Source organism: Carlito syrichta, unplaced genomic scaffold (genome assembly GCF_000164805.1).
Source record: "Carlito syrichta isolate Samal-C Ts95f unplaced genomic scaffold, Tarsius_syrichta-2.0.1 Scaffold315801, whole genome shotgun sequence".
In the NCBI taxonomy this organism is placed as follows: domain Eukaryota; kingdom Metazoa; phylum Chordata; class Mammalia; order Primates; family Tarsiidae; genus Carlito; species Carlito syrichta.
In genome coordinates this window covers 87,513-114,107 of record NW_007259897.1, presented here as the reverse complement: position 1 = coordinate 114,107, position 26,595 = coordinate 87,513, and the positions used below count along the sequence as shown (strand labels likewise).

Genomic DNA, 26,595 nt, shown 5'->3' with positions numbered 1-26,595 from the left:
AGATGAGGTCTCGCCAAGTTGCCCGGGAGGGTCTCGAACCCGCGGGCTCAGGCGATCCACTCACCTCAGCCTCCCAAAGGTGTGGGATTACAGGCTGAGCCACCGAGCCCGGCTGCTTCCTGCTTCTTGTAAAACAAAACAGAAGTCACATTTTCCTACACTTACTATCCTGCCTCAGCCTGTTTTCACTCTTTCCTTTCCTACATGCCACTCTCCTGAGGGCAGGCATATGCCTTTATGAAATGTAAGTTACATCTATGCCGCTCATCTACCTTTTTTTTCCAAACAGAAACACAAAATCTTCAAAAGGTCTTATGCGGACAGGCATGACCCAGCTGTATCCTACCTTTCTGCCATATGCCATGTCCAGTTCCTTCCCCTTCACTCCACTGGGATCTAACCGCCTTTCTTTCAGTTAATGTCAAATGCCTTTTTCATGTTTCTTCTGGCTGAACTGTTCTCTCCCTAACTTGTCTGGCTAACTTCTACCCATCCTTTCATATTATTAGAAAAATTCCTTTTTAGAGAGGTTCTCCTTGATCCCCCAAGAAAAAAGTTTTCTCTGAAATGCCTTCTCAGGGCATTTCTTCATAGTGCTTTTCATACTTTGGCATGTGTGGTTAATTGCTTAATGCTTGACATCTCAATGGGATGGAAACCCCATGAGGGGTAGAAGTGTTTGGGTCTTTGATATCGCCAGAACAGTACCTGAACACAAAAATACTTGTGAGTGACTGAGTGAAAGGGATAGCCCTGCAACAAGGTACTGGTAGAACCACCTCCACCTTTTTTTCCACTGCCTTCTTTAGCCTAAAGTCATTTTTTTCCCCCCTGCTCCTAAATTCATCAGGTTTATGAGAGCATATGCATGATTATCTCTGTTCCCCTGATAGGATGGAATTTAGGATTCAGTTGCTAAGATGTAAAAGGTAGGAACAAAATCAAACATGGAAATAAATAACTGAATAGAGAATACTCCCCCTGAGTGCTTACATCTACTGTAAGCAGTAATCTCAGTGTGCAACTATTGAGGCTTGAGTTATTTATACATCTCTAATCCTCTTAGCTTCTGATCAAGATCATTTCAATAGCTTTGCATTTTAGACTCCCAACTGCATTATACATTTACAAATTATTTTTTTGTCAATGCTGTATTGATACAATTGTAATCTCCTAGGTATTAAAATAATTCATTTTTCTTTATCCTAATAGTTCATCTCCATCAAAGTTGCATTTTAAGTTTTTTATGTTAATTTCTTCATGTAATTAATAGTATATTTAAAATGAATAGCAATTAAAAGAAATCATCTATATGTCTGTATGTCATCTACTATAGTCTTCTCTGATTTAATAGTTCTTAACTACTTAGAAGAGGCATGTACGATTTGTAATGCTTTTCATTTTTTTCTCCTCTTCTTTCTTCTTATTGCTCACTTCTGAGTAATTTCATCCTTCATTAACAATGCCATAATTAGGCGGGTAGGACAGATGGAAATATGTAAAAATTGCATAACAAACTTTACTTTCTTGTAGGGAAAAATGTATCTCAGAGTACAGACTATGTTATAAGAGCTGACAAAAGAAAAAGTCTGTTGATATAAAATAGAATTTCAAGCAAATTTAAGCCAGTCATTAAAATATATTGAACACAGCCTGGGCACACATAGTGAAAGTTTGTCTCTACAAAAAAACCCATAAATTTAGCCACGCATGGTGGTGTATTCCTGTAGTCCCAGTTACTCAGGATGCTGAGGTGGAAGGGTCACCTAAGCTTAGGAGGTTGAGGTTGTGGTGAGCTGTGATAGTGTGATCATGCCACTGCACTCCAGCCTGGACAACAGAGTGAGACCCCAACTCAAAAAAAAAAAAATCCAACAATTACAGATAAATATTCTGTGAAAAAGTGACACTGACATGTTTAAAGCCACACAAAGACTAATTCTTAGCGACAAAGTCTCCACAGTCCCCTTTTTAACTATTCTAGACAATTAGCCACATATGCACTGTAATTAAATAAACATGAGCTATATCTTTCTTGATTTTAATCAGTACAGACATAATTCTGCATAAATATATTGATTAGGGAGGGATGTATGAAGGGCAAGAAGTCAAGAGATTGAGGTAAGGTTAGATAATTAAGGGATTCTAGGGGATTAGGTACTTCAGCCTACAATGAACATTCTGCCTACTCAGCACCCATTGAAACCTCCCAAATTGACCCCAATATGTATTCTTACATTCACCCTGTCCTCGCTCACACAATGTACTTAGGAGAAACTGATGCCACTCTGGGTTCCAGAGATGGGTCTTATTTTCCAGGAATAAATCCATGCCCTTTCCAGCAGAGAGCTTTGGAATCTAGGTCTAAGTGCCATGTGGGTTGGTTTAGGAGTCCACTGATGAGACTTTGAGAGGAAGCTGGTGAGGGCTTCTGGGAAAGAATCTGTTGGTAATAGAGGGCTACCAGAATTCATGGCCCTCTTCATTTTGACTTTCGTGTCCATGTACATAAGGCTTGGGGCTGTGGCAGCCTTACTGCCCGCAGCCTGGGGGTGAAGGCTGCACAAGAGGGGGACAAAGGACATTGCAGACAAGCAGAGCTGAGCCCCTGCTGAGCCCTGCTTCACTTTTGCCATTCCCAGACCTTCTCAGTCTGCTAGCCAGTGAATATCCTTGATTTTAAAGACATATTTATTTGAGGTTTCTGTTTCTGTAAGCCAAAACAGTTTAACCCATGTAATCTCAATTTGTAGTTCCTTACTGTTGTTTTTGTTAATTCTTTAATCTTTCAGGTTTGGAATTTTTTTCTGATTACAAACATGATACATGCTTACTGTAGGGAGAACAAAGAAAACATTAAAAAATTTAAAAAGATTAAAAATATCCATAACCCCATTACCCCTAGATAACTGCTATTGATATTTTGAATTGGTCTTCTCTTTAAGGATACAAACATACACAGATATCTTACATATATATTTATCCTGCTTTAATGAAACTCAGTGGGAAAAATAAATCAAAAAAATCAAACAAATAGATGAATATATGTGACTATGGAAAGTTGTAGCCATTATTAACCTGTGTGCACTGCTGGGTCAGTGTTGCTAATAATGTTATGCCACGTCTTCACTTCATTAAAGAGTTTAAGTTAATAACTATTAAAATATGATATACTTTAAAGCATAATATAACAAATATAACAATGTCTCATAATGCCACAAAATCAACCAGTTATCACTATGTTCATTTGGTTTCTCTTTAGTAGGTAGTGTTTCTTATTTATGACAGCTTTCCCTCTGTCTCCTTGTCTGGGTGTGATAATCTGGTGAGTTTCAGTCCATTGCCAGAGGGCCTGTTTCCTGAGGAAGAAACTCAAATAAGACAAATGTAAGTTTTAAGTTTTAAGACCAAAAGGGTCAATTTCTAGGTTTATTCAAAAGCCTCTCAAAATATCAGTTCCATGGGGAAATTGGACGGGTTTCATTTTGACAGTACACAGTGAAGGGTCCAGTAACCACCAGTGTGCTGGATAAAAACCCCTGGAGCAAGGCTTTAAATGTTTTCTAATTTCCATTATGATTTTCTAACCCAGGAATTGATTGGAGTAGTAGAAACATGGGAATTATCTGTTATCTTTTGGTTATTTATTTTTAACTACATAGTGATCAGAAAATTTGGTTGCTATGATAGCAATCCATAGATATGCAGAGGGACTTGCTTTATGACCCAGTATGTTCAAGTTTTGTAAATGTTTCACACATTCTATCCGGGCACAGTGACTCATGCCTATAATCCCAGCATGAGCCACTGTAGGTGGAGGCAAGAGGATTGTCTGAGTCCACAGGTTCGAGACCAGCCTGGGCAACATGGTGAGACCTCGTCTCGACAATAAATAAAAAAATAGCCAGCTGTGGTGGCGCATGCCTGCAGTTCGTTACTTGGAAGGCTGAGGCAGAAGGATTGCCTGAGCCCAGCAGGTTGAGGCTATGGTGGCCGTGAGCAGCATGCCACTGCACTCCAGCCTTTGCCACAGAGTGATACTCTGACTCAAAACAAAACAAAACAAAACACATATTCTTTTATTGTTTTTCAATTTTTAAAAACAATTATATATAAACTTTATATGTATATGTTTGTATATTTTAATATGTATATATTGTTTTACATATTCTTAAATGTATACTCCGCAGTTGACAAATCTGCACGTATCTATTGGATTAACCATGCTAATTGTGTTATTCAGCTCTTCTAGTCCTTTAAAGATTTTTTGATCCCTCTGACCTATGTATTAGTTTCTTGTAACTAACTGCTGTAAAAAAAATTGCTGGCTTAAAAAACCAGACATGTATTTACTCACAGTTCTGGAAACCAGAAGTCTGAAATCAAGGTGTTGGTGGGGTCACACTCCCTTTGAAGGTTCAAGATAACGCATTCTTTGTCTTTTCCAGCTTTGGGTGGCTATCAGCATTCTTTGACTGTGCCTGCATGACTCCAAGCTCTGCTTTTGTGGTCACTTTACTTCCTCCTGTTTGTGTCTTCTGTCTGTCAAATTTCCTTCTGCCTTTTTTTTTTTTAAATGACACATCAGTGGATTTATGGCCTACCTGGATAATCTAGGATGATATTCTCATTTCAAAATTTTAATTAAATCTGCAAACACCCTCCTAAATAGGGTCACAATCACAAACTCCATGGATTAGGACATGGACATATCTTGTGGGGGGCCATATTCAATTCACTGCAATTAGAGAGATATGTAAAATATCACCTGATGGTAGATTTCTCTTTCTTCTTGTACTTGTCAATTTTTGCTTCATGTATTTTGTGGCCAGGTCATTAGAGACACTTTTATGACTCTCATATCTTCCTTGAGTATTGGATCTTTTATTATTTAGAGACCCTTCTTTATCTCCAGTCAAACCCATCTATCTAGAGTCTGTTGAAAACAAACTATAGGTTGTCTGAAAAAGATGTAGTTTGTCTTCCTTCATCTTTCTTTCGCCACACATGGAATTCTAATACTTTTTATGATTATCTCCTTAAGCATATCACTTCTCTTTTACTTAAAAAAAATCTTTTTTGTATCCCCAAACATTGCAGGGCCAGATAATTAAAAACACGCTGTTAAAAAAAGTCATTGATTAATATGAGGCAACATTGTCTGAAATAAAATCATTTCAAGTGATTGGTAAAAATGTTTCATTAAACATAGTGCAGAATATATTGGGAAAAAGATATATACGTAGAGAAGCTGAAACAAATGTGGATAGAGTGCATTAGAGGTGACAATTTCTCAGTGGCTGAAGGGATTCTTCACACCAATTGCATACCTTGTGGAAATAAAGATTATCTGCTGACTTAAATGTAAGAGGGTTTTTTTAGACAATTTCCTTATCACCAGTAGTTTAAGAATAAGCCACGTAATAAACAATTATATATATTCTCATATAATATAGCACTACTATCACTATAATTTGATAATGCAAATTTACTCTGAGGCACTTGGCACTCACACACAGCCTCCAATCTGCAGTCAGACTTGTGAAGCAGAACAAGAAGCTTGTCATTTTTAAAAGTTGGTTTTCTGGCCTTAGTGTATAGGAAGGAGAGTTACAGGACTTTAAAAACGCCTATGAATATCTCAAATGCGGTTTTTTTTTTGCCACTCTGCCAAGTATAATTCGTTTTTTTTTGTTTTTTAAGTTGGAGTCTCACTTTGTCGCCCAGGCTGGAGTGCAGTGGCATGCTGCTCACGACCACCACAGCCTCGACCTGCCGGGCTCAGATGATCCTTCCGCCTCAGCCTTCCAACACCTGGGTAACTTTTTTTGATTTATTGTAGAGAAGCGGTCTCGCCAAGTTACCCAGACTGGTCTCGAACCTGTGGGCTCAGGCAATCCTCTCACCACGGTCTCCCAAAGTGCTGGGATTATAAGAGCGAGCCGCCGCGCCCGGCCTGATTCGGTTTTTATTCTCGGTCTTGAGGGTCTGGGTCACAAGAACCGAGAATGGGGCCCAAGTCCAGTCCGACCAAGCGCCGCGCAGGGCGATCCCACCGGTTTATAATCTGCGACCCTGGGCCTCTTGTGGCCTCGTAGCTCCGTCCCAAGCAAAGGCTGGAAGTGCGAAGGCCTAGTAGACCCAGCAGGTGCCAGAAAAACACCTCCAAAGGGCGGGCCAGTGCCACAGCGACCGCCAAGCCGGATTTGCGCACATCGTTAGGAGCCGGCCACCTTCCCGTCGTCCTGGGAACCAGGTTGAAAAGGCGCGTGCGCAGCCAAACCCCTTTACCACGTGAGGCCGCGCCGGGGGCGGGGCCGACGAATGCCCGCCCACAACCCTTCGCCCCACCCCTCTCAGCGCCGGGCCAGCGGAGGCGGGTCCAACCTCTGCCCTATTGCGTGGTGGGTGACTCACAGCTTCCGCCCCTTTTCGCTCCGCTTTCTCGCGGCCGTTCGACAGCACCACGTGCCCTCCTGGCCGTTCCCCTAGCTGCCCTTTCCAACTGCCTGTTGAAGCCGCTGTAAAATGTCGTGAGAGGCAACGCCGCTTTACGGCTGCCTCTCCCAGACCGGAGCCCCGGAGCGCCCAGAGCCGTCAGCGTGTCTCCAAGCGACGCGGCCCCGCGGACAGTGAGGAACCCGGCGCCCCGCTGCCCTCCCCGCCGCGTCCGTTCCGGCTCCGGCGATGTGAACTCGAGGAGGCCGTGGTGCCCCCTGGCCCGGGGTTGAGACGGGCGGCAGGTGCCCGTGAGGCGGGCGGGTGCCGGGGGCCAGCAGGATGGAGGAAATCATGGAAGAGGAGGCGATGTTCGAGGCGATGATGGACGACCAGAACCACAACAACTGGGAGGCCGCCGTGGACGGCTTCCGGCAGCCCCCGCCGCCCCCGCCGCCCCCCTCGTCGATCCCAGTCCCTGCCCGAGAGCCTCCGGGGGGGCAGCTGCTGGCGGTGCCCGCGGTCTCTGTGGACAGGAAGGGCCCCAAGGAGGGGCTCCCGATGGGGCCGCCGCCACCGCCGGAGGCCAATGGGGTGATCATGATGTTGAAGAGCTGCGACGCGGCCGCCGCCGTGGCCAAGGCGGTTCCCGCCCCCACCCCTAGCTCCACCATCAACATCAACACCTCCACCTCCAAGTTCTGTGAGTCTAGCCTTTCCCAGACAACCTTGGTTTGCTCCTCCCCGGCCGGACGCCGAATCCACCCCCTCTTGGAGCAGCCCTGCGTCCTTTGTTTCGAGGCCTGGGTCTCTCCTCTCCTTCCCTCTCTCCCCGCCCCTCCCCCCTCGTCTGGTGTCGGCGGCCAGTGCCTGAGCGGCCCTGGCTTCTTGTATTACCTGGCCTAGGGAGAGACAGCCTGGTACGTACGCAGCCCCAAGTTCTACAAACGCGATCCTTATCACAACTGGCTGTCCACCTTAGGGAGCTCTTTTCTCATCCGTCTCCCCTTAAAGTTTCACCCTCAAAAATAAGACCGTCTGAGTTTCGTTAGAGAGAGGCCTTCAGTCTTGTTTTTGCAGCCAGAGAAAAGAAATCTGGTAACTTACGTTCTTGTGTTTTTAGCCAGTTTGTGTTAAATTGATCAGGACTTTGAAAGTTAACCTATATCTACACCTTGTTCTTTCTATTCTGTGTACGCCTTTGCATCCTGCTAGGGAAATGTATGAGTTACTTCCCAATGCACTGGGAGCTACGACATCGTTTCGAAGCTAATACTTAAACTCACTTTTTAGATCCTGCACTCATAAGAATAAACCATTCAGCGTGTGTCCAAACCTAAGATTCTGTTGCTTGTTGAACTTTGTTTTGTTGGTGATCTGCCTTAACGCGCAACTGGCAGGTGAAAGATTTAAGACCAATATCTGTTTTGTAATTGGAAACTGCCTCCAACCGGGTTGTATGCTTCCATAACTAGGAAGTGTATATGCTTTTGCTTTGCATGGATTTTTTTTTTTTTTGGTGGTGTTGGGGTGGTGAAAATGAATGTGACTGTCACAGCCAGGTTTTTCTCTCCTATTATTAACTGCAAGTTTTAAATGGCATCTGGTAAAGCAACTGGTGATTTCATTTCTAGTTACTAATTTTATCTAGCAGTACCAGTAATTGTCCAGTTAGCTGTGCAGAGAAAATGTTTGCCTTGAAGCAGATATAGAGTCACAGCCTTACACAAATTTCTGTGTGTGTGTGTGTGTGTGTGTGTGTGAACAGCACATAAGCTTATTTACTTAGCTTCAAGATTCTGCTTTAGTCAGAGATATTGACATGTAGGTTTGATTGGTAAGATTAGTATATGAATTTTTTCCCTATTATGAACGAGTATGTGAGAATAATGTTTATAATATTAGTTTGTATGTTGAAGACTGTGTTGTACAGAGGAGCAGGATGTCTTACCTAAATGTTGAAGGAAGCTTGCTTTAATACTTAAAGTTGATTTGAAAAGTTCAAAAAGCAGCATAAGAGTAAGTGCAGAAATTAGTGAAATTGAGAACAAAAGGACTTGCCAACCCAAAAGATTGTTCTTTGAAAAGATTAATAAGCTAAGCACTTCTCTGATAAGATTGATCAATGAAAAAATATGCAAATAAAATAAGTGAAAACTGGACGATAACTACATATATATATAATTTTTGAATCAGGGTCTCACTCTGTCAGGCCGGAGATCACAGCTTACCTCAGCCTCAACCTCCTGGGCTCAGGCAATCCTTCTGCCTCAGCCTCCCTGAGTAGCTGGGACCATAGGTGCATACCACCATGCCCAGTGATTTTTTTGATCTTTCTTTTTTTGTAGAGACAAGGTTTTGCTGTGTTGCCTAGGCTGGTCTCAAACTCCTAGGCTCAAGTGATCCTTTTACTTCAGCCTCCTAAGGGATGGGATTACAGGCTTGGGCCACCACGTCTGGCCCAAATATAATATTTTTAAAAAATAATATTATGAATTGCTATAGTTTAATAAATTTGAAAGCCTACAGAAAATGTATAATTAAAAAAAAACTATTAAATATGTAAATTGGTACCAGAAGAGAGAGCCTTAACTGACTGATATTTAATAAACTGATATAGTAAAGTTCTCCACTTTTTTTTTTTTTTTTTTGAGTCGGAGTCTCATTCTGTTGCCCAGGCTGGAGTGCAGTGATATGCTCATGGTCACTGCAACCTCGATCTGCTGGGCTCCTGTGATCCTTCCGCCTCAGCCTTCCAAGTAGCCGGAACTACAGGCATGAGCTACCATGCCTGGCTAATTTTTTGATTTATCGTAGAGATGAGGTCTCACCAAGGTGCCCGGGCTGGTCTCGAACCCGTGGGCAGGCAGTGCTCTCACCCGCAGCCTCCCAAAGTGCTGGGATTATAAGCTTGAGCCACTACGTCTGGCGAAATCTTGATTCTAAAATTAGATGAGGATAAATTAAGAAGAAAATGATGGGTCTGTTTCACTTATTAGCATAGAAATGAAAGTCCAGCACAAAATACTAGCTCATCAAATCCAGCAATGTGGTAAAAGAATCATGGTCCTCAAAGTTAGCAAGCATGCATGGCTTAACATCTATTTATCTTTTATCTCAAACATAGACTTAAGGAGAAAAATGATTATCTTGAGTGCCATAAAAATCATTCATTAAGATCCAGCACCTATTTATTATTAAAAACTCTTAGCAAGCTAGAGAACTTGTTAAAAGTCCTTACCAAAAACCTACAGTAAATAATATTTGTGGAGAAATTTTAGATACATTTACTTAAAGATCAGTAACAAGGAAAGGATGCCCCATCACTACTATTGTTTATCATGTTAAGAAAGGTCCTAGCTAACACAATAAGCAAGAAAAAATGAGGTATAAAGATTGTAAGAGAAGTGATAAAATTCAAATTTGCAGATAATATGATCATATACCTAGCTGCATCATTAAAATCAAGAAACTGTTAGAACTAGTAAGAATTCAGCAAGATTGCTGAATTTAATGTCAACTTAATAAATTTGATAGCATTTACTAAACTAGTGATAAACAACTAGTAAAGGTTGTTTATAATATTGTATACAATAATAACTATAAAACTATAAATTCTCTAGAAATTAATCCAAGAAAGAGTACTCAAGACCTTTAAGGAGAAAACTTTTACAAAGAAACTAGAAGATGCTCTAAATAAGTGGTACTAGCCGGGCTCGATGGCTCAGCCTGTAATCCCGCACTTTGGGAGGCTGAGGTGAGTGGATTGCCTGAGCTCGCGGGTTTGAGACCCGCCTGGGCAACTTTGTGAGACCTTATCTCTACAATAAATAAAAAAATCAGCCGGGCATGGTAGCGTGTGCCTGTAATTCCGGTTACTCCGAAGGCTGAGGTGGAAGGATCGCCAGAGCCCAGCAGGTCGAGGCTGCAGTGGCCGGGAGCAGCCACTGCACTCCAGTCTGGGCGACAGAGGGAGACTTCAACTTAAAAAAAAAAAGTGGTACAATTTTCCATGCTCTTGGATCAAATTACTTATAAGAATGTTAGTTTTCTCCATTTTAATCTGTAAGCAATTTAAATGCTGTCAGAGTTACATTTGGTTTGTCTGACAAACTCAATCTAACCTAAATCTAAAATTTATATGTTGGTTGGAATAAAGTTTGTGAATAACTAACTAAATTTTTTGTGGAGAGGGATTTGCCTTGTCAGAAGTTAAGATAATATGTAGTAATAAAAACTGGTATAAGTGCAAGAACAAGGAAAAATAGACCAAGGGAACAAATTAGAGGGCAGAGACTTAGGAGAAAGGAATTATTTGTTAGGGAGAATGGCTCACTATATGGAGAAAAACAGATTTAAAACTATTAGCAGGATGAACTCAATGTATTAAAGACCTAAATGTGAAGAGAAATACTATAAAGTTAATAGAAAATGTTAAGGAATCTCTTTTTCTAGGGACAGGAATAGACTTATTAAAGCTTCAGAAGCTTTTTCTTTCTGAGTTGGAGTCTTAATCTGTCGCCCAGGCTGGAGTGCAGTGGCACGCTCACGGCCACTGCAGTCTTGACTTACTGGACTCAGGCCATTCTTCTGCCTCAGACTTACCAGTAGCTGGACCTACAGGTGCATACCACCACACCTGGCTAATTTTTTGATTTATTGTAGAGACGAGGTCTTGCCAAGTTGCCCAGGCTGCTCTCAAACCCCTGGACTCAGGCAATCCTCTCACCTCCGCCTCCCAAAGTGCTGGGATTACAGGCAAGAGCCACTGCACCCGGCTCAGAAGCTTTTAAGGGTGAAAAATGAATGAGTTTGATTATATAAAAATTATGGATTTTCATTCAGCAAAAGGCAGACAAAAGAATGAGAGAAGATATTTATAGTGCCTATACTTGACAAGGGATTATTACCTGTCTAGACAAGGGACTCCTACTATACATCAACAATAAGAGGTCAGTAGTTGCTAGAAAAACTGGTAAAGGATATTGGTATGTAGTTTATTGAATAGGAAGTGCTAACAAACATAAGAAGAAGTGACATTAATAATCAGATATATGCAAATTAAAACAGTAATGGAAAATCTTTTACCTGTTAGGTTGCAAAAAAATGGAAAGCTGAATAGTGCCAAGTGTAGATAGGGATATGGGACTATAGGAAAAGTCATACTTTCTAGGGGTAATAACGGCCTAGCGTGGACTTGTGAGCTGTTGTGATGCCCGAAGTCTCTGTGGACCAGATAGTGAAATGTAGCAGGAGTGAGCTATGACAATGAAGGTATGTTAGACTGTAAGGTGGAAACAGCTTCTGTTGGGTTCTGTTTTGGGAACAGAGTGGGGAAAAGCATTTGTTAGCTTGATGGATACATACTAGCTACCAGGGATGGTGTTGATGAGGAGACCATATCTGGAACAGCACCTAAAATTGGAGGTCACCACAGGATTTGATTGACTGTAATCCACATTCATTTTCCAAGACCCATTTCCTCTGCTCTGGCCAAGTAAGCTAGTGAAATCAGAATGATAGTAACCACCATTCCTGTCTTTGAAGTATGTGAAGTTGGTAATGCTTTCTGTAGTTCCTGCTGGGTTGCGCTGTTTGTTGCTTTGGGTTTATTTTGGTAGGAAGGGGCACATGTAGGGAATTCTACGGGTCCTTTCTATGCTAATAGCCCTCTTCAGAAACTGGGGAAATTACAGGATGTGACCATGGATCCACTGGTCCCTTAGTGACATGGATTGTGGCCAAAATACCACTTAATCACGTGACATCTATAAGTCTCTGATGACTGGTTTACCACATTGATCTGGTCCCTAAAGGTTAGTATTGGCTTGAGCAATCCTTGAAAAGTCTGAGTGATTTCCATTTCCCAAATTCTCTGTCTTCCTAATGAATAGCTGAATATTCTGTTAGAAAAGGCTAGTAGGAAGACTTTATTTTATTTTTATTTTGAGTTGGAGTCTCACTCTTGTGTGAGTGCAGTGGTATGCTGGAGTGCAGTAGCTCATGGTCACCGCAGCCTTGACCTGCTGGGCTTAGGCGATCCTTCTGCCTCAGCCTTCGAGGTAGCTGTAACTACAGATGTGTGCCACCATGCCCAGCTAGTTTTTGTGATTTATTGTAGTGACGAGGTCTCAACAAGTTGCCCAGGCTGTTCTCGAACCCTCAGGCTCAGACAATTCTCTCGCTTGGGCCTCCCAAAGTGCTGGCGTTACAGGCTGAGCCACCGAGCCCGGCCAGGAAGACTTTAAATATGCTCTTGAAGCAATTTTTGTAGGGTCCTTCCTCAGTGGAACCCATCTTCTTTATTCCAGAGGCTCTGTGTCTGTGAACAGGCTCATTCTGGGTTATTTAGGTAAGGTTCCATGACTTTGCATCTCTGTTTGATGTACTTAGAGTTTTTATTTTTCTTCCACTATGCAGACCAAGTAATACCTTAGTATACTGCCTGTCTGTTTTTACTAAAACACCATGGTCACCCACCACCAGAGATCCAAACCATTCTGCTAATCACTCTGGCCTGTTTCCCTGTTATAATAATCATGCCCACTTTATGTCTGGGAGTTCTTTCTGCTTAACCCTTTGTCACTCTGGAAATGGAACTATCCCATTGAAATCAGGGAGCCCCTTTTAATGGCAGTATTGACCGTCTTTAACCCAGAACTGCAGACCACCACAACATTTTTTTCAAGGACAATAGAGTCTCTCTCTCCAATATATTTTTCGATTTTTTTAGTGAAGAACTTTCTCAGAGCATAATTTAGGGTGTGTGTGTTTGCGTGTGTAGGCTAGAATATGATAATTCTACTCTGACATTCCTGTCTTCATAAGTCTGGACTAATTTCTCTAAATACTAAGAAGTTTCTGTTGTCCTGACCTCCTCCCTCTCACCTCCTCTCCTTTCTCCTTCCCCTCCTCTCCTCTCCTTCTTCTCTCCCTCCTTCCTCCTCTAGCTTGTCTTCATTTTCCTCTCTCTTCTTTTTCCTCCTTGTTCATTTATTTCCTTCTACACCTCTTCTTCCTCCTCTTCCATTTATATTCAGTAAAGTGTACCCGTTTTAGATGTTTAGTTTGATGCATTTTATCTTGTGTAACTGTCTGTTCTGGGATTAAATTTTACCCTACCTGTAAGCTTAAAACTGGCCTACTATTTGTTACAGATTGAATATCCCTTATCTGAAATGCTTGGGACCTGCAGTGTTTCGGATTTTGGAATATTTGCATTATACATACTGGTTGAGCAACCCATATTCAAAAATTCAAAATCCAAAATGCTCCAGTGAGCATTTCTGTTGAATGTCATATTGGTGCTCATAAGTTTCACATTTTAGATTTTTGGATTTGGGATTCTCAACTTGTATTACTGGATGCTGACCAAAGCCAGGGGAGACTGCTGGACCAGAAATGCAGGAATTATTTATAGCACAGCACATAGCATGAGAATAACTGTATTTGCATAGATTCCCCTTCCCCCAGGTCCCAAGATGAATGCTTTCTCAGTATGTTTGTGTTGCCACTGAAGAACATCAAACTTGGGGGAATTTTTTGCTTTTATAGATAGCTTACTTTTTTGTCTATGGGGATATGTTATCTCATCTTTCAAGGTTACAGATTTAAGAGAGGTTAGTCACACAGCCTTGTATACTGGGCAGACTCAGTAAGACTCTCTCTCCAACAGTAACCACCACGATGGTAGAACATTTCCATCACTCTAAAATACTTGTCTGTGCTGCTTTGTAGTTAGTAACACTGCCCCTGGGCCCAGGCATTCACTCATCTACTTTCTGTCACTGTAGACTTTCATATAAATAGAACTATAAAATCTGTATTATTTTGTGCTTGGCTTGTTTCCTCCTACCCTGTTTTTGAGATTCTTCCATGTTTTTGCATGTATCAATTATTTAATCCTTTTTAATGACTGAGTAATAGTAGTTTTGTTTTTGGATATACCACACAGTGCTTATTCATGTTGGTGATTTGGGTTGTCTACAGTTTTGCCTATTATGAACACAGCTGCTGTGAACAACCATGTACAAGGTTTAGTGTGGACATGAGTTTTATAAATATACAAGTAGAAATTTCTTGTGTGTGGTCATATATTATTTATGTGAGAAAATGTTCCTCCATGTATTTGTTGATGCTAGACTACATTTTGGGTATTGCTATTTATTAATCTATCTATCTACTTATTTATTTTTGAGTCAAGGTCTCACTCTGTTATACAGACTGGAGGGCAGTGGCATGATCATGGCTCATATTTATTTGTTTAGTTTTGAGTCAGAGTCTCACTCTGTCATACAGGCTGGAGGGCAGTGGCATGATCATGACCCACTGCAGCCTCGACCCTCTGGGCTAGATGCTCTTCGTACTCAGGTGATCTTTCCATCTCAGCCTTTCGAGTAGCTGGGACTACAGGCATGTGCCAGAACGCCTGGCTAATTTTTTGATTTCTGTAGAGACGAAGTCTTACTATGTTGCCTAGACTGGTTTCCAACTCCTGGGCTCAAACAATCCTCTTGCCTCAGCCTCCCAAAGTGCTGGTATTATGGATATGAGTCATTGTGTCTGGCCCTGTCAGTCTTTGAAGTTTAGCCTTTATAGAGGGTAAGTAGTAGTATCTCATTGTGGCTTTACTTTGCATTTCTCACTTACATGTGTTGTTGCCTTTTTCCATGTGATTACTGGCCTGCCTTATAATTTTATATGTGAGAATCTGTTTACATCTTTTGCTAATTTCTTGTGTTGTCTTCTTATTGCTTTTAAAGAATTTATTGGCCAGGTGTGGTGGCTCATGTCTGGCACTTTGGGAGGCCGAGGTGAGAGGATTGCCTGAGCTCATGAGTTTGAGCCCAGCTTGGGCAACTTGGCGAGACCACATCTCTACAATAAATCAAAAAATTAGCTGCGCATTGTGGCACATGCCTATAGTTCTAGCTTCTTGGAAGGCTGAGGCAGAAGGATCACCTGAGCCCAGCAGGTTGAGGTTGCAGTGGCTGAGAGCAACGTGCCACTGCACTCCAGCCTGGGCTGCAGAGTGAGACTCTAACTCAAAAAAAAAAAAAAAAAAAAAAAGAATTTATTGCAAATTTTGTATATATGTTTTGTCAGATAATATGTATTATGATTGTATTTTCTTTTCGACCTTTTTTTAAACAATATTTTATGAAGAGCAGATGTTTTAAAGTCTTGATTATGACTCATTTGTCAATTTTCTCTTCTCTGGCTTGTGTTTTTTGTATCCTAAGACATATTTATCTATCCCAAAGTCAGGAGGATTTTCTCCTGTATTTTCTTTTAGAAGCTTTGTGATTTTACCTTTTATGTTTAGATTTGTGGTCTGAATTATGGATTGATATCGCTGTATAGTTGAGAAAAGGCTGAGATTCCTTTTTTTTTTTTAATATAGATATCCAATTGTGCTAACACTATTTGTTGAAAAGACTGTCCTTTCCTGAGTTACTTTGGCAACTCTGTCAAAAAGTAACTGACCATATATGTATGGATCTCAATTCTGCTTTATTAATGTTATTTGTTGTACAATATGATGTTACGTCTTCTTGATTAATTGACTGTTTTATTATGATGAAATGTCCTTATTACTATTTCTTACCCTAAAGACCACTTTTTCTGATAGACCAGGTTTTTCATGATTATTGTTTACATGATATATCTTTTCCTATTTTATTTTAACCTGTTTGTGTAATCAAAGTACAATACTTGTAAACAACATACGGTTGGATCTTGATTTAAAAAAAAAATCCAGGTTGACAACCTCTCTTTTTTAATTTTAATTTTTTTGAGTCAGGGTCTTACTCTGTCTCCCAGGCTGGAGTGCATGGTACGCATGGCTCATGGCAACCTCAACCTCCTGGGCCCAGGCAAACCTTCCACCTCAGCATACCAAGTAGCTGGGACTACAGGCATCTGCCACCACTCCTGGCTAATTTATTTATTTATTTATTTTTTATTTTTTGGGTAGAGCTGTGTTGTTCAGGCTGGTTTTGAACTCTGGGCTCAAGAAGTCTGCCTGCCTTGGCCTCCTGAAGTGCTGGGATTATGGGCATGAGCCACCATGCCCTGCAACCTCTGCCTTTTAGTTGGCATATTTAGACCTTTTATATTTAATGTAATTACCAATATGGTAGTTTTGCTATTATCTTGCTGTTTGCTTTCTCTTTGAAGCTTCTCTTTGTCCATCTGTTCTTCTTTTTTAAAAATACTGTAATCCCAGCACTTTGGGAGGCCAAGGCAAGTGAATTGCTTGAGCCCAGGAGTTTGAGACCAGCCTGGGCAACATAGTGAAATCTTGTCTCTACCAAAAAAAAAAATTAGCCAGGTGTCATGATATGACAATAGTCCCTGCTACTTGGGAGGCTAAGACAGAAGAAGCACTAAGCCCAGGAGGTTGAGGGTGCTATTAGCTGTGATCCTCATGATCGTGTCACTTCACTCCAGCCTGGTGAGACCCTAGCTAAAAAAAAAAAAACAAGTCCTCTTTTATTTTTAAGATTCATGTTTTTCTCCAATTTGGCTTAGTTAGCATACTTTTTTGCTCTTCAGTGGTTACTTTAGAATTTACAATATGAAAATTGTCTATAACAGTCTACCTTCAAATAGTACTCGTTCACTTTGTGTTTAGTGTAAAAATCTAATGGCAGTATGGCTTCATTTCTCCCCTCCTGCCCTTTATGCTATTGTTGTCATAAATTTTACTTCTATATATGTCACAACCCTCCAGATACAGTTATTAATTTTGCTTAAAATATTTCCTTTTAAAAAGTTGAAATGTATATAATATAAAGTTAACTATTTAAAATAATTAAGCAATTTAGTGGCATTTAATACATGCACAGTGTTGTGCAACTACCCTTATATCTAGTTCTAAAACATTTTCATCATCCCAAAAATCATCTGATATCCATTGAGCAATGAGGTGTCGTGTCACCCCCCCCCCCACGCACATCCACCAGGTTTCTACCTCTATGGGTTTACATATTCTAGATCTTTTTTTCTTTTTGAGTGTGAGTCTAACTCTTATCACCCAGGCTGGAGTGCAGCAGCACGCTCACAGCCACCACAGCCTCGACCTGTTGGGCTTAGGTGATCCTTCCACCTCAGCCTTACAACTAGCTGGAACTATAGATGCATGCCACCACACCTGGCTAGTTTTTGTGTGTGTGTCTGTGTGTGTGTGATTTATTGTAGAGACGAGGTCTCACCAAGTTGCCCAGGCTAGTCTCAAACTCCTGGGCTCAGGCAGTCCTCTCGCCTTGGCCTCCCAAAGTGCTAGGATTACAGGCTAAGCCATCATGCCTGGCCCTATTCTGGATCTTTTATATGAATGGAATCATAGTATGTGAAATTTATCTTTTAAATAATCAAAAACTGGAAAATAAGTCTTTTGATATACCCAGATAGTTACCACTTCTGTCACTCTTCTTTCCTTTATGTAGATCCAAGTTTCCATCTTATTTTTTCTTCCATCTTAAGAACTTTTAGTATTTCTTATAGTTATGTTGGCCTTGAATTTATTAAGCTTTTATTTGTCTGTAGAAGTTGTTATTTTACTTTCATTTTTTTAAAGGATATTTTTGCTGGATGTAAATAAAATTCTAGATATACAGTCTTTCTTTTCTTCCCCATCAACACTTTAAAGATACCTTTCCACTGTCTTCTGACCTGCATTGTTTCTTGCAATAAATGTCTGAATAGTCTTATCTTTGTTCCTCTCTATGTAATATGTTCCTTTTTTCTGGCTACTTTTAAGTTTTCAGCAACTTTACTGTGATGTTTCTCAGGGTAGGATTTTCTTCATGTCTGTTCTTTTTTATGATTACCTACCTGCCTGGATTTGTCTGGTTTTAGACACTTTCAAAGTTGGAAAGTTAGTATTCACTTTTTTTCCAGAATCTCCTCCACCCCAATTACACATATGTTAGATTACTTGTTCTTCTATGAGTCACTGAATCTGTTTATTTTCTTTTTTGCCTCTCTGTGCTTCATTTTGGATAGTTTTTATTGCTATGTCTTCATGCTTACTGATTTTTTTTTCTTTTTCAGTGTCTGATCTGCTGTTAGTCCTGCTCTTAAGAATCAGTGGGAGTTCCAACTGTTTTTAATGAGAGTGGACACTGAGTTCAGGTGTCAGTCATTTAACTAAGAAAACTGTTAGAACTGTACCTAGTTTCTTGAGGTAGTAAAGTATGCAAAGAATCTTTAGTAAATGCATTTCTTTTGATAACTTCGGACTTATCTAAAGTTGTTTCTTCATTATTTAGCACCCTCAGAATCCATTCCCACGTGTATTCCCACATTACTTGCCAGTATAATGTATTCAAGTCTTTTTTTTTTTTTTTTTTTTTTGAGTTGGAGTCTCACTCTGTCGCCCAGACTGGAGTGCAGTGGCCGATCCCAGCCACCACAGCCTCGACCTGCTGGGCTCCGGTGATCCTTCCGCCTCAGCCTTCCAAGTAGCTGGAATTACAGGCATGTGCTACCACGCCCGGCTGATTTTTTGATTTATTGTAGAGATGAGGTCTTGCTGCACACGCGGGCTTTGAACCCACGGGCTCAGGCAATCCACTCACCTCAGCCTCCCAAAGGCGCAGGATTACAGGCTGAGCCTCCGAGCCCGGCTTGTATTCACGTCTTAAAGTTCTTTTAGAGTGTAAGTTGTCTTCTGTTCATTTAGGTTTGGTATTTGTTTTTCTGGGAAATCTGATTCTAGTTAGTGGACTGGAGGCAATTGAGTCCTGCTTAGAGAGAGAATCTCTTGAGAGGTTTCAGATAATATCATGGCAGGGTCTTCAGTCAGGTAAAGTTAGCCTCATGTTGGGGAGGAGGGCTGCTTCTTAGGCAGGGAAGGCTCAGTGAGTTTTTTGAGGTCAGGGTTTTCAGGTTGATCAGAGTCCACCAAACTGGTCCCATCCATATTGGGTCTTGGGGGTCCTACTATTTCAGAATCAGTGTTCTTATTTTCACTTAAGAGATCTGTCTAGGCTTTAAATTGAATTTATGAGTATATAGTAATTATATAATCTTCAGGACTGTTCTCTTTCTGATTTTTGGCAGTATCAACTCATTGTCTATAAGAATGAAGAGATTGTTTAATGGCAGTCATGGAAGCTCTTTGGTTGTCTATTCATTGAACTAATCAATTTATTTAAGCTTACATTGTCATCAGATCAGACAGCCCACAGTTTTTGTATTTCCATTTCCATCATAACTACCAAAGCAGGCTGTCAAATTGTTTATTTCAAGAAGAACTTTATTCCATTTGTCCACAGGTGGTAAGTAACTCTGCTGCTGCATGTTGTCCACCCTTAGGATTATGTTTTCTCATGGTGGCAATGTTGTCATTACCTTTAAACTAGATCAGAAAACCAAAACCAGCTTCCTAGCTTTTGAGAGTCTGCTTCCTGTAACTTCTGTGATACCAAATTCTTTGTTAGTTACAGTTCAGTGCAAGAAACCTCTCAAGTATCCAAAGCAAGGAGGGATTTAATACTGGAAGTTAGGTGCTTTATAAATCAGTGGAAAGGCTAGAGGTATAGAAGTCAGTGAGGCTTTTCCACTAAAGCTGCATTCCAGAGTGGCTGCTGCCATTGCTGCCATTCTGACATTGTTGCAACTGCCTTTCTCCTTGCTGAAGTTGGTGCCTAGGCACCAGAACTTGGAGTTTGCCACAAACTCTTATGTCTCTTAATTACAGAACCACCAGCAGCAAATATGTCCTTTGCCTCCATTTAGTCTTCCAAATCTATTTTACTCAAATGCATCTCATTGGTGGAACCTGATTTGGAAAATGTAATTATTTAACTTTCCATTCTGTATTCAGCTTTTCTGTGAAAATAACCCCCAAATCTCTGGCACTTTCAGAACAACAAAGATTTATTTCTTGCTAATGACTGAGAGTTGGCTGTGGCTCTTTATATGTCAGCTCCTTCTGAAGAGTAGGCAGCTCTTTTCTGGATCTTGCCATTCTTGGCAGAGGCAAGAAGAGAGTGGACAGAGACATGCTATGGCTTTCAAAGCCTCTGCTCAGTTGTAGCGAATGCCACATCTGCTCCTATTCCAAATACATTAAACTCAATAGGATGGTTCCTTGAATGTGGTGGGGAAGAGGGCATGTGGGACTGGGGTTATGAGGATAAAAGGCAATGAATGAATGGAGGATCTTGCACGGACTGATGTTCATGTGCCAGGGTCTGAGGAGACTTATTAACTCAGCCCATTGCACCAGAGGTTCTCTCCCCTAGATGAACAAAAGCTTCACAGTATTTTAAGTTGAACTTAGTAAAGTTATTCTGTTGAAATAATTAACTAATTCAACAGTGTGTTAAAAACTGACATTAGAATTGAATGAAAATGGTAACTGATTTTATTAAATCCTAAATAAGGTTGCACTTAAATTGATTAGATCCAGCTGCCAGGTTGCAGATGGGTCAATTATTTTACAAGTGAATCGCTTAATGCATTCAGGTCTTAAAATATGCACTGTTTGCAACTTCTGTGGCGGTTGTTTGATATCTTCTTGCCTTCCAGATTAATGGAGTTGTGCTGCAGCAAGCAAGCAGATCTTGTCTTGCTGTTTTTTGACATGTGTTGCACAAAATGACATTGATGAAACTGTAGGAGAAAGCCAGTTAAATGTTTGCTTAAAACTCGTTCCAAATTTCTAAAGAAAATGAAATACCGTTTACTTCCTCTATAAACTGTAACTCTAAGTTGTAGCCCATGTCTAATCCCATTGTAAACTATAAACCACCATATAAATATTTATTGTTGACATTCTTTTGTAGTATGCTTTGACAGGGCAAACTGGCTTTCTCTTTTTCTTCCTATTTTTATGGACATTTGGCTATTAACCTCTAGAGGTAGAGTTACATAGGTCTGCATATGTAATTGTAGGTGTGCTAATTAACCATCTAAATGGTGTTTTATTCTACTAGTATTGTATGCCAAAGTAATATTTTAGCCTCTGGTAATGACACAATTTAATGTGGAAGATGATGGAAAGACAGATAATTATGATACATTATTACTAAACATAGTAAAGTTTTATACTTGCTATCTAGAGTAAAGGGAATATGAAAATGAATAGTAGTTTGCCAGGAAGATGGGAGGTGGGGAAGGGAAGTTGGATTCAAAAAGACTTCCTTGCAGAGGAGGTAGCCTGTGCCAAACACCCAGAGTTGAGATTATTTTTGGAATTCATTGTGAGGAGAGAGTGGCACTAATTAAATTAAACCTGGCTAGATAGAAAGGGCTAGATAGTGAAGGATGTGCTGTGTCAGAAGGATTTTCTTCTGTAGGAATGGGAGCTGCTGAAAGCAGTCAGTAGATCTGGTAAAATTTGTATTAGTGTGTTAACTTAGAGTACAGAGAGAACGGAGTCCTAGAGACTAGTTAGGGGGTTGTAATTGTAGTCTAGATGAGAGATGAAAGCTTGAACAAATAAAGAATTGGAAGAGATGAGCTTTCAGATTTTGGAGATTTTTAGGATTAGGGTCTACAGAATTAGGGGGTGAGGCAGGGAGGATGAAGATGAAGATCCAAGATTGCTAGTTTCGATGACTGGGAAGGTGGCAGTGCCTTTGAGTCAGATATGGAGGAGTTAAATGTGTGTGTGTGTGTGTGTGTGTGTGTGTGTGTGAGAGTGTGAGCGAGAGAGAAGAAGACTGTCTGTCTCTTGTAAGTTGTCTATGGCAGTGCCTTTGAGTCAGATATGGAGGAGTTAAGTGTGTGTGTGTGTGTGTGTGTGTGTGTGTGTGAGTGTGAGCGAGAGAGAAGAAAAGACTGTCTGTCTCTTGTAAGTTGTCCATGGAACATTCAGGTAGAGAGATCCAGAAGCAGTTGGTCAATCCTGAGCTTTCTCATTTCCTTTGCCTTACAATGCTGGATAACCTGAAACAGAAATTTAATTTTAACAGATTTGTGTTTTACATTTGAGATTCACCAAATTCTTTGAACTTTAACAACAGCAGCAGCAGCACTTTGCTCTTATTAAAATAATGCAGGTTTATAATTTTAAAACTCAGATTGTATGAAAAGATGACATTATAAAAATCAGTGGTTCCCTCCTCTGCCACTTCCCGTTCCTGGACCTGTTACCTAAAGTCAGTTATTTGACTGTAACTCATTTAGCTGTTTCTTCTGGTATTTATTCACATATTTCAGTGTGCTAATATTATTACTTAAGTTATCAGTTTAATATTATCTGTTGATTTACTATTATTAAGCTGAGGATTTAGTTCTTTATGCTTCTATGTACCTCACCTTTCCAGTTTTTTTAATGTCACAATTTTTGGTTTAATCAGTAAGCCATATTTACATTATAGCTGTGTAAATATTCACTGAAGGACCAAAAGTATACTCAGATTACATTTTCTTTCTCATAGAATGCTGTTATTAGTTGCCTTGTTTGTACTGAGGAATTTTTGTTGAACTTATTCTCAAGACTTTTCAACCGCTTCATTAGATTTCACCATGTCCATATCACTGGTGTTTTTGAAATGCTCAAGCAAATCAGGTTTTTTTGGCGGGGAGGAACATTCTGCCTGTGAAGCTATTAGCCCTGGAATGATTGCTTTTTTATGTCTTCCTTTTTATTGGTGAGTCTCCGAGTGTGTGTGTAGAGCATATTTTCTAGTAGCTTCCTGAGAGAGACTGTGTGTGGATATATTTTCATGTCTTGCATATCTAAAAATGCTGCTTTCATACTTGGTTGACAGTTTGGGTATAGAATTCTTAACTAAAAATAATTTTTTCTTGCCATTTCTAAAGTGTTGTTTCATTGACTTAACAGCATTGCATGTTACTGTGGAGAAGCCAGGTGCCATTTTAATTACTATTTTGTATGTGACATTTTTTTCCTCTTGAAAATTTCTGAGGTATTTTTCTTATATTAACGTGTCAATATTTCTTTTCCTTTACACTTTCTCTAGTCTCTTTTTTTTCCTGAAATTATTGTTGGTCAAATACTGAATTTGTTGGTCAAATACTGAATTTTCTGTTTTGATCTTCTAAGTCTGTTGCCTATATTTTGCTCTATTTCTTTTTCTCTTAATGCTCCGGGAAAGTTTCTTGATGGATTTTGAACATTATAATTTATAAAAATTTTAATTTTATCTCTGTGAGAATAGTAATTATAATTTTTTTGTTTTTGTTGTTTTTGAGTCAAGGTCTCACTGTTGCCCAGGCTGGAGTGCAGTGACATGAGCATGGCTCACTGCAGCCTTGATTTCTTGGGCTCAGGAAGTCTAGCCTCAGCATCCCAAGTACCTGGGACTATAAGTACACACTTCCATGCCTGGCTAATTTATTTTTTGTAGAGACAAGGTCTTGCTATGTTGTCTAGACTAGTCTTGAAGTCCTGGGCTTAAGCATTCCTTCCATACTAGCCTTCCAAAGTGTTGGGATTATAGTTGTGAGCTGCTGCACCTGGCCTATAGTTCTTTTAAAAAAAGTTTTCTTCTATTCTCTGAATTATCTTTGTTTTTAGCTTTTCAAATTTTGTTCTTATCTTGTTTGAGATGTTCTGCAAATCTTTGGTGATCCTTAGCTGTTTATCCATACTTAAAAGTGTAAAAGGGCTAATTGATAGTTTTGTGATAATAGTCCTTGCCAAGTTTAGATGTTAGGCTTCTCCTTAGGCTGATTGGATGCAGAGCTATTTTGTTGAGGAACTACCAAATATTAGTATGTGGACGTGTTTTCTCTAAGAGAAGAATCTTCCATTCTAAGAGAACAATAGAGTGGAGGAGGAAGTAAAGTGTGTTTTTCCTGCCTGATGGTATTCTAGAATTAAAGGAACCAGGCTAGAGGTTTGAGCATTTCCCTTCCCTTCCCTTCCCTTCCCTTCCCTTCCCTTCCCTTCCCGTTCCCCTTCCCCTTCCCCTTCCCCTTCCCCTTCCCCTTTCCCCTTCCCTTTCCCTTTCCCCTTCCCTTTCCCTTTTTCTTTCCCCTTCCCTCCCTCTCCCCCTCTCCCTCCTTCCCTCTCTCCCTCTTTCCCTCCCTTCTTTATTTTCTTGACATGGTCTCACTGTTGCTCATGCTGGAGTGCAATGGTGTGATCCTGAGTCACTGCAGCCTTGACCTCCTGGGCTCGTTACCCTCCCACCTCAACCTCCTGAGTAGCTGGGACTTACAGGCATGTGCCTCCACACCCCTGGCTAATTTTTGTATTTGTGAGATAAGGTCTCACTATGTTGTCCAGGCTGGTCTTGGACTCCTGGGTTCAAGTGATTCTCCCACCTCAACCTCCCAAACTTCTGGGATTATAGGCATGAGCCATTACACCCAGCCTGAGTATTTCTTGTTTTAACTTTTACTTAATCCACCGGTTTTGTGCTTAACACCCCATCAGACCTGTCCTCCATGTGTGTAGGTCTCGGAATCCTAAGCCTTTGTCTTTCAATTTCTCCACAGAATAACCCTTCTTTTTTCTTTTGACTATTGTGTCTGCAGCCTTTTGCAACCAATCTTCACCCCACCCCTCACCTCCCCACCTGTAACTCTGCCTGTAACCCATGGTCATTGTATTCCGTCCTCAAGTCCTGACCTTCTCTGGACTCTGCAATTGGACAAGAATAGTTAACTTATCATTGGTATCCACCTCGGCACCTGTCTTATGCTACTACTTCAGGTTTCAGACTTTTCTGGTCTTAATGCCAAGGAGAAGACTGATTTGTTTAAATCTTGGAAGACATCTGCAGTTTAGCATAGTTTACACCTATGTTATCGCCGTTGAGCAAATAACTTTCTATTTTGAATTTTGAATACTTTGAATTTTATGAGATTTTGGATTAGGTGAGATTGGAGCCATAATGGATGTCTTGACAGCTCTTGAATTTTTCATACATGTATGTATATCATAACATGCTCATTTTAGGAACTGTGTCACAGGTTCAGGATGTTGTAATTATAGAACAGAGTTGTGCAATAATATTCTAAAGGAACGTAGATTTCAATCTTTTGGTAGGCCACTGCAGCTAGGTTTTTGTTTTTGTTTTTTAGACAGTAGTGATGAAGGAAGTTTCTACTATTCTATTACATTTCTTCAAATTGAAAAATATGTGGATTTCTAAGCAGTTAAACAGTAATAATAGATTTTCTGTACAAATTTTACAGTGTTTTAGGTGAAGAGGCACTTCATTTGGAGACAGGCAAAGCAGATTATATAGTTTTATATAGTTGTTATGTTACAAGCTTTATCTCACAGAACCCTTAAATAATGTGTTAATGAGGACTTATATAAACTAAAAATAAGACATCAATGTTATTTGGTTATTTGTTTACATGAATGTAACTTGATGTTTACCTAAATATTTATATGAAGGTAATGATAATATTCAGAATTACTTCAGAATGATGACTGTAAACATTTTATTTTATTTTTATTTACTTTTTTGTGTCAGATTCTCACTCTGTTGCCTAGACTGAGTGCAGTGAACCAATCAAAGCTTACTATAGCTTCAACTCTTAGACTCAGGTGATCCAGCTCAGTCTCCTGAGTAGCTAGGAATACAAGCACATGCCACCATGTTCTGCTAATTTTTAAGTGTTTTTGGAAAAGACATGGTTTTGCTATGATGCCTAGACTGGTCTCAAACTCCTGGGCTCCAGCAGTCCTCCTGCCTGGGCCTCCCAAAGTGCTGGGATTATAGGTGTGAACCACCATGCCCAGTTGACAGTAGACATTATAAATTGTCCATAGTGTTTGTTTGTTTGTTTGTTTGTTTATTTTTGAGTTGGAGTCTCACTTAGTTGTCCAGGCTGGAAAGCAGTGGCATTCTCATGGCCACCTCAGCCTTGACCTGCTGGGCTCAGCCACTCCTTGTGCCTCAGCCTTCCAAGTAGCTGGAAGTACTGGTGCATGCCACCATTCCTGGCTAACATTGAATTATGTTTAAATTGAATGATGTAAACCATAAACCCTAAAATGTAGAAACTTCCCAAACAGACACCTAAAGACACAATTTTTTTTTTTATTTTTTTTTTGAGTTGAGTCTCACTCTGTCACCCAGACTGGAGTGCAGTGGCTGCTCCCAGCCACTGTAGCCTCGACCTGCTGGGGTCCGGTGATCCTTCCGCCTCAGCCTTCCAAGTAGCTGGAACTACAGGCACGCGCTACCACGCCCGGCTCATTTTGATTTATTG

General features: G+C 40.4%; 1 protein-coding gene across 1 annotated transcript in view; it reads left to right on the top strand.

Moving 5' to 3' along the window:
* Positions 1-6,313: 6,313 nt before the first annotated feature.
* CACUL1 (CDK2 associated cullin domain 1) overlaps positions 6,314-26,595 on the top strand; it is a gene marked incomplete at its 3' end in the record, with an annotated part of 66,335 nt that continues 46,053 nt past the window's right edge. The window contains exon 1 of the mRNA XM_008073264.2: positions 6,314-7,141. Coding sequence (XP_008071455.1) covers positions 6,781-7,141 — 361 coding nt within the window. The remainder of the gene's footprint in view (positions 7,142-26,595) is intronic.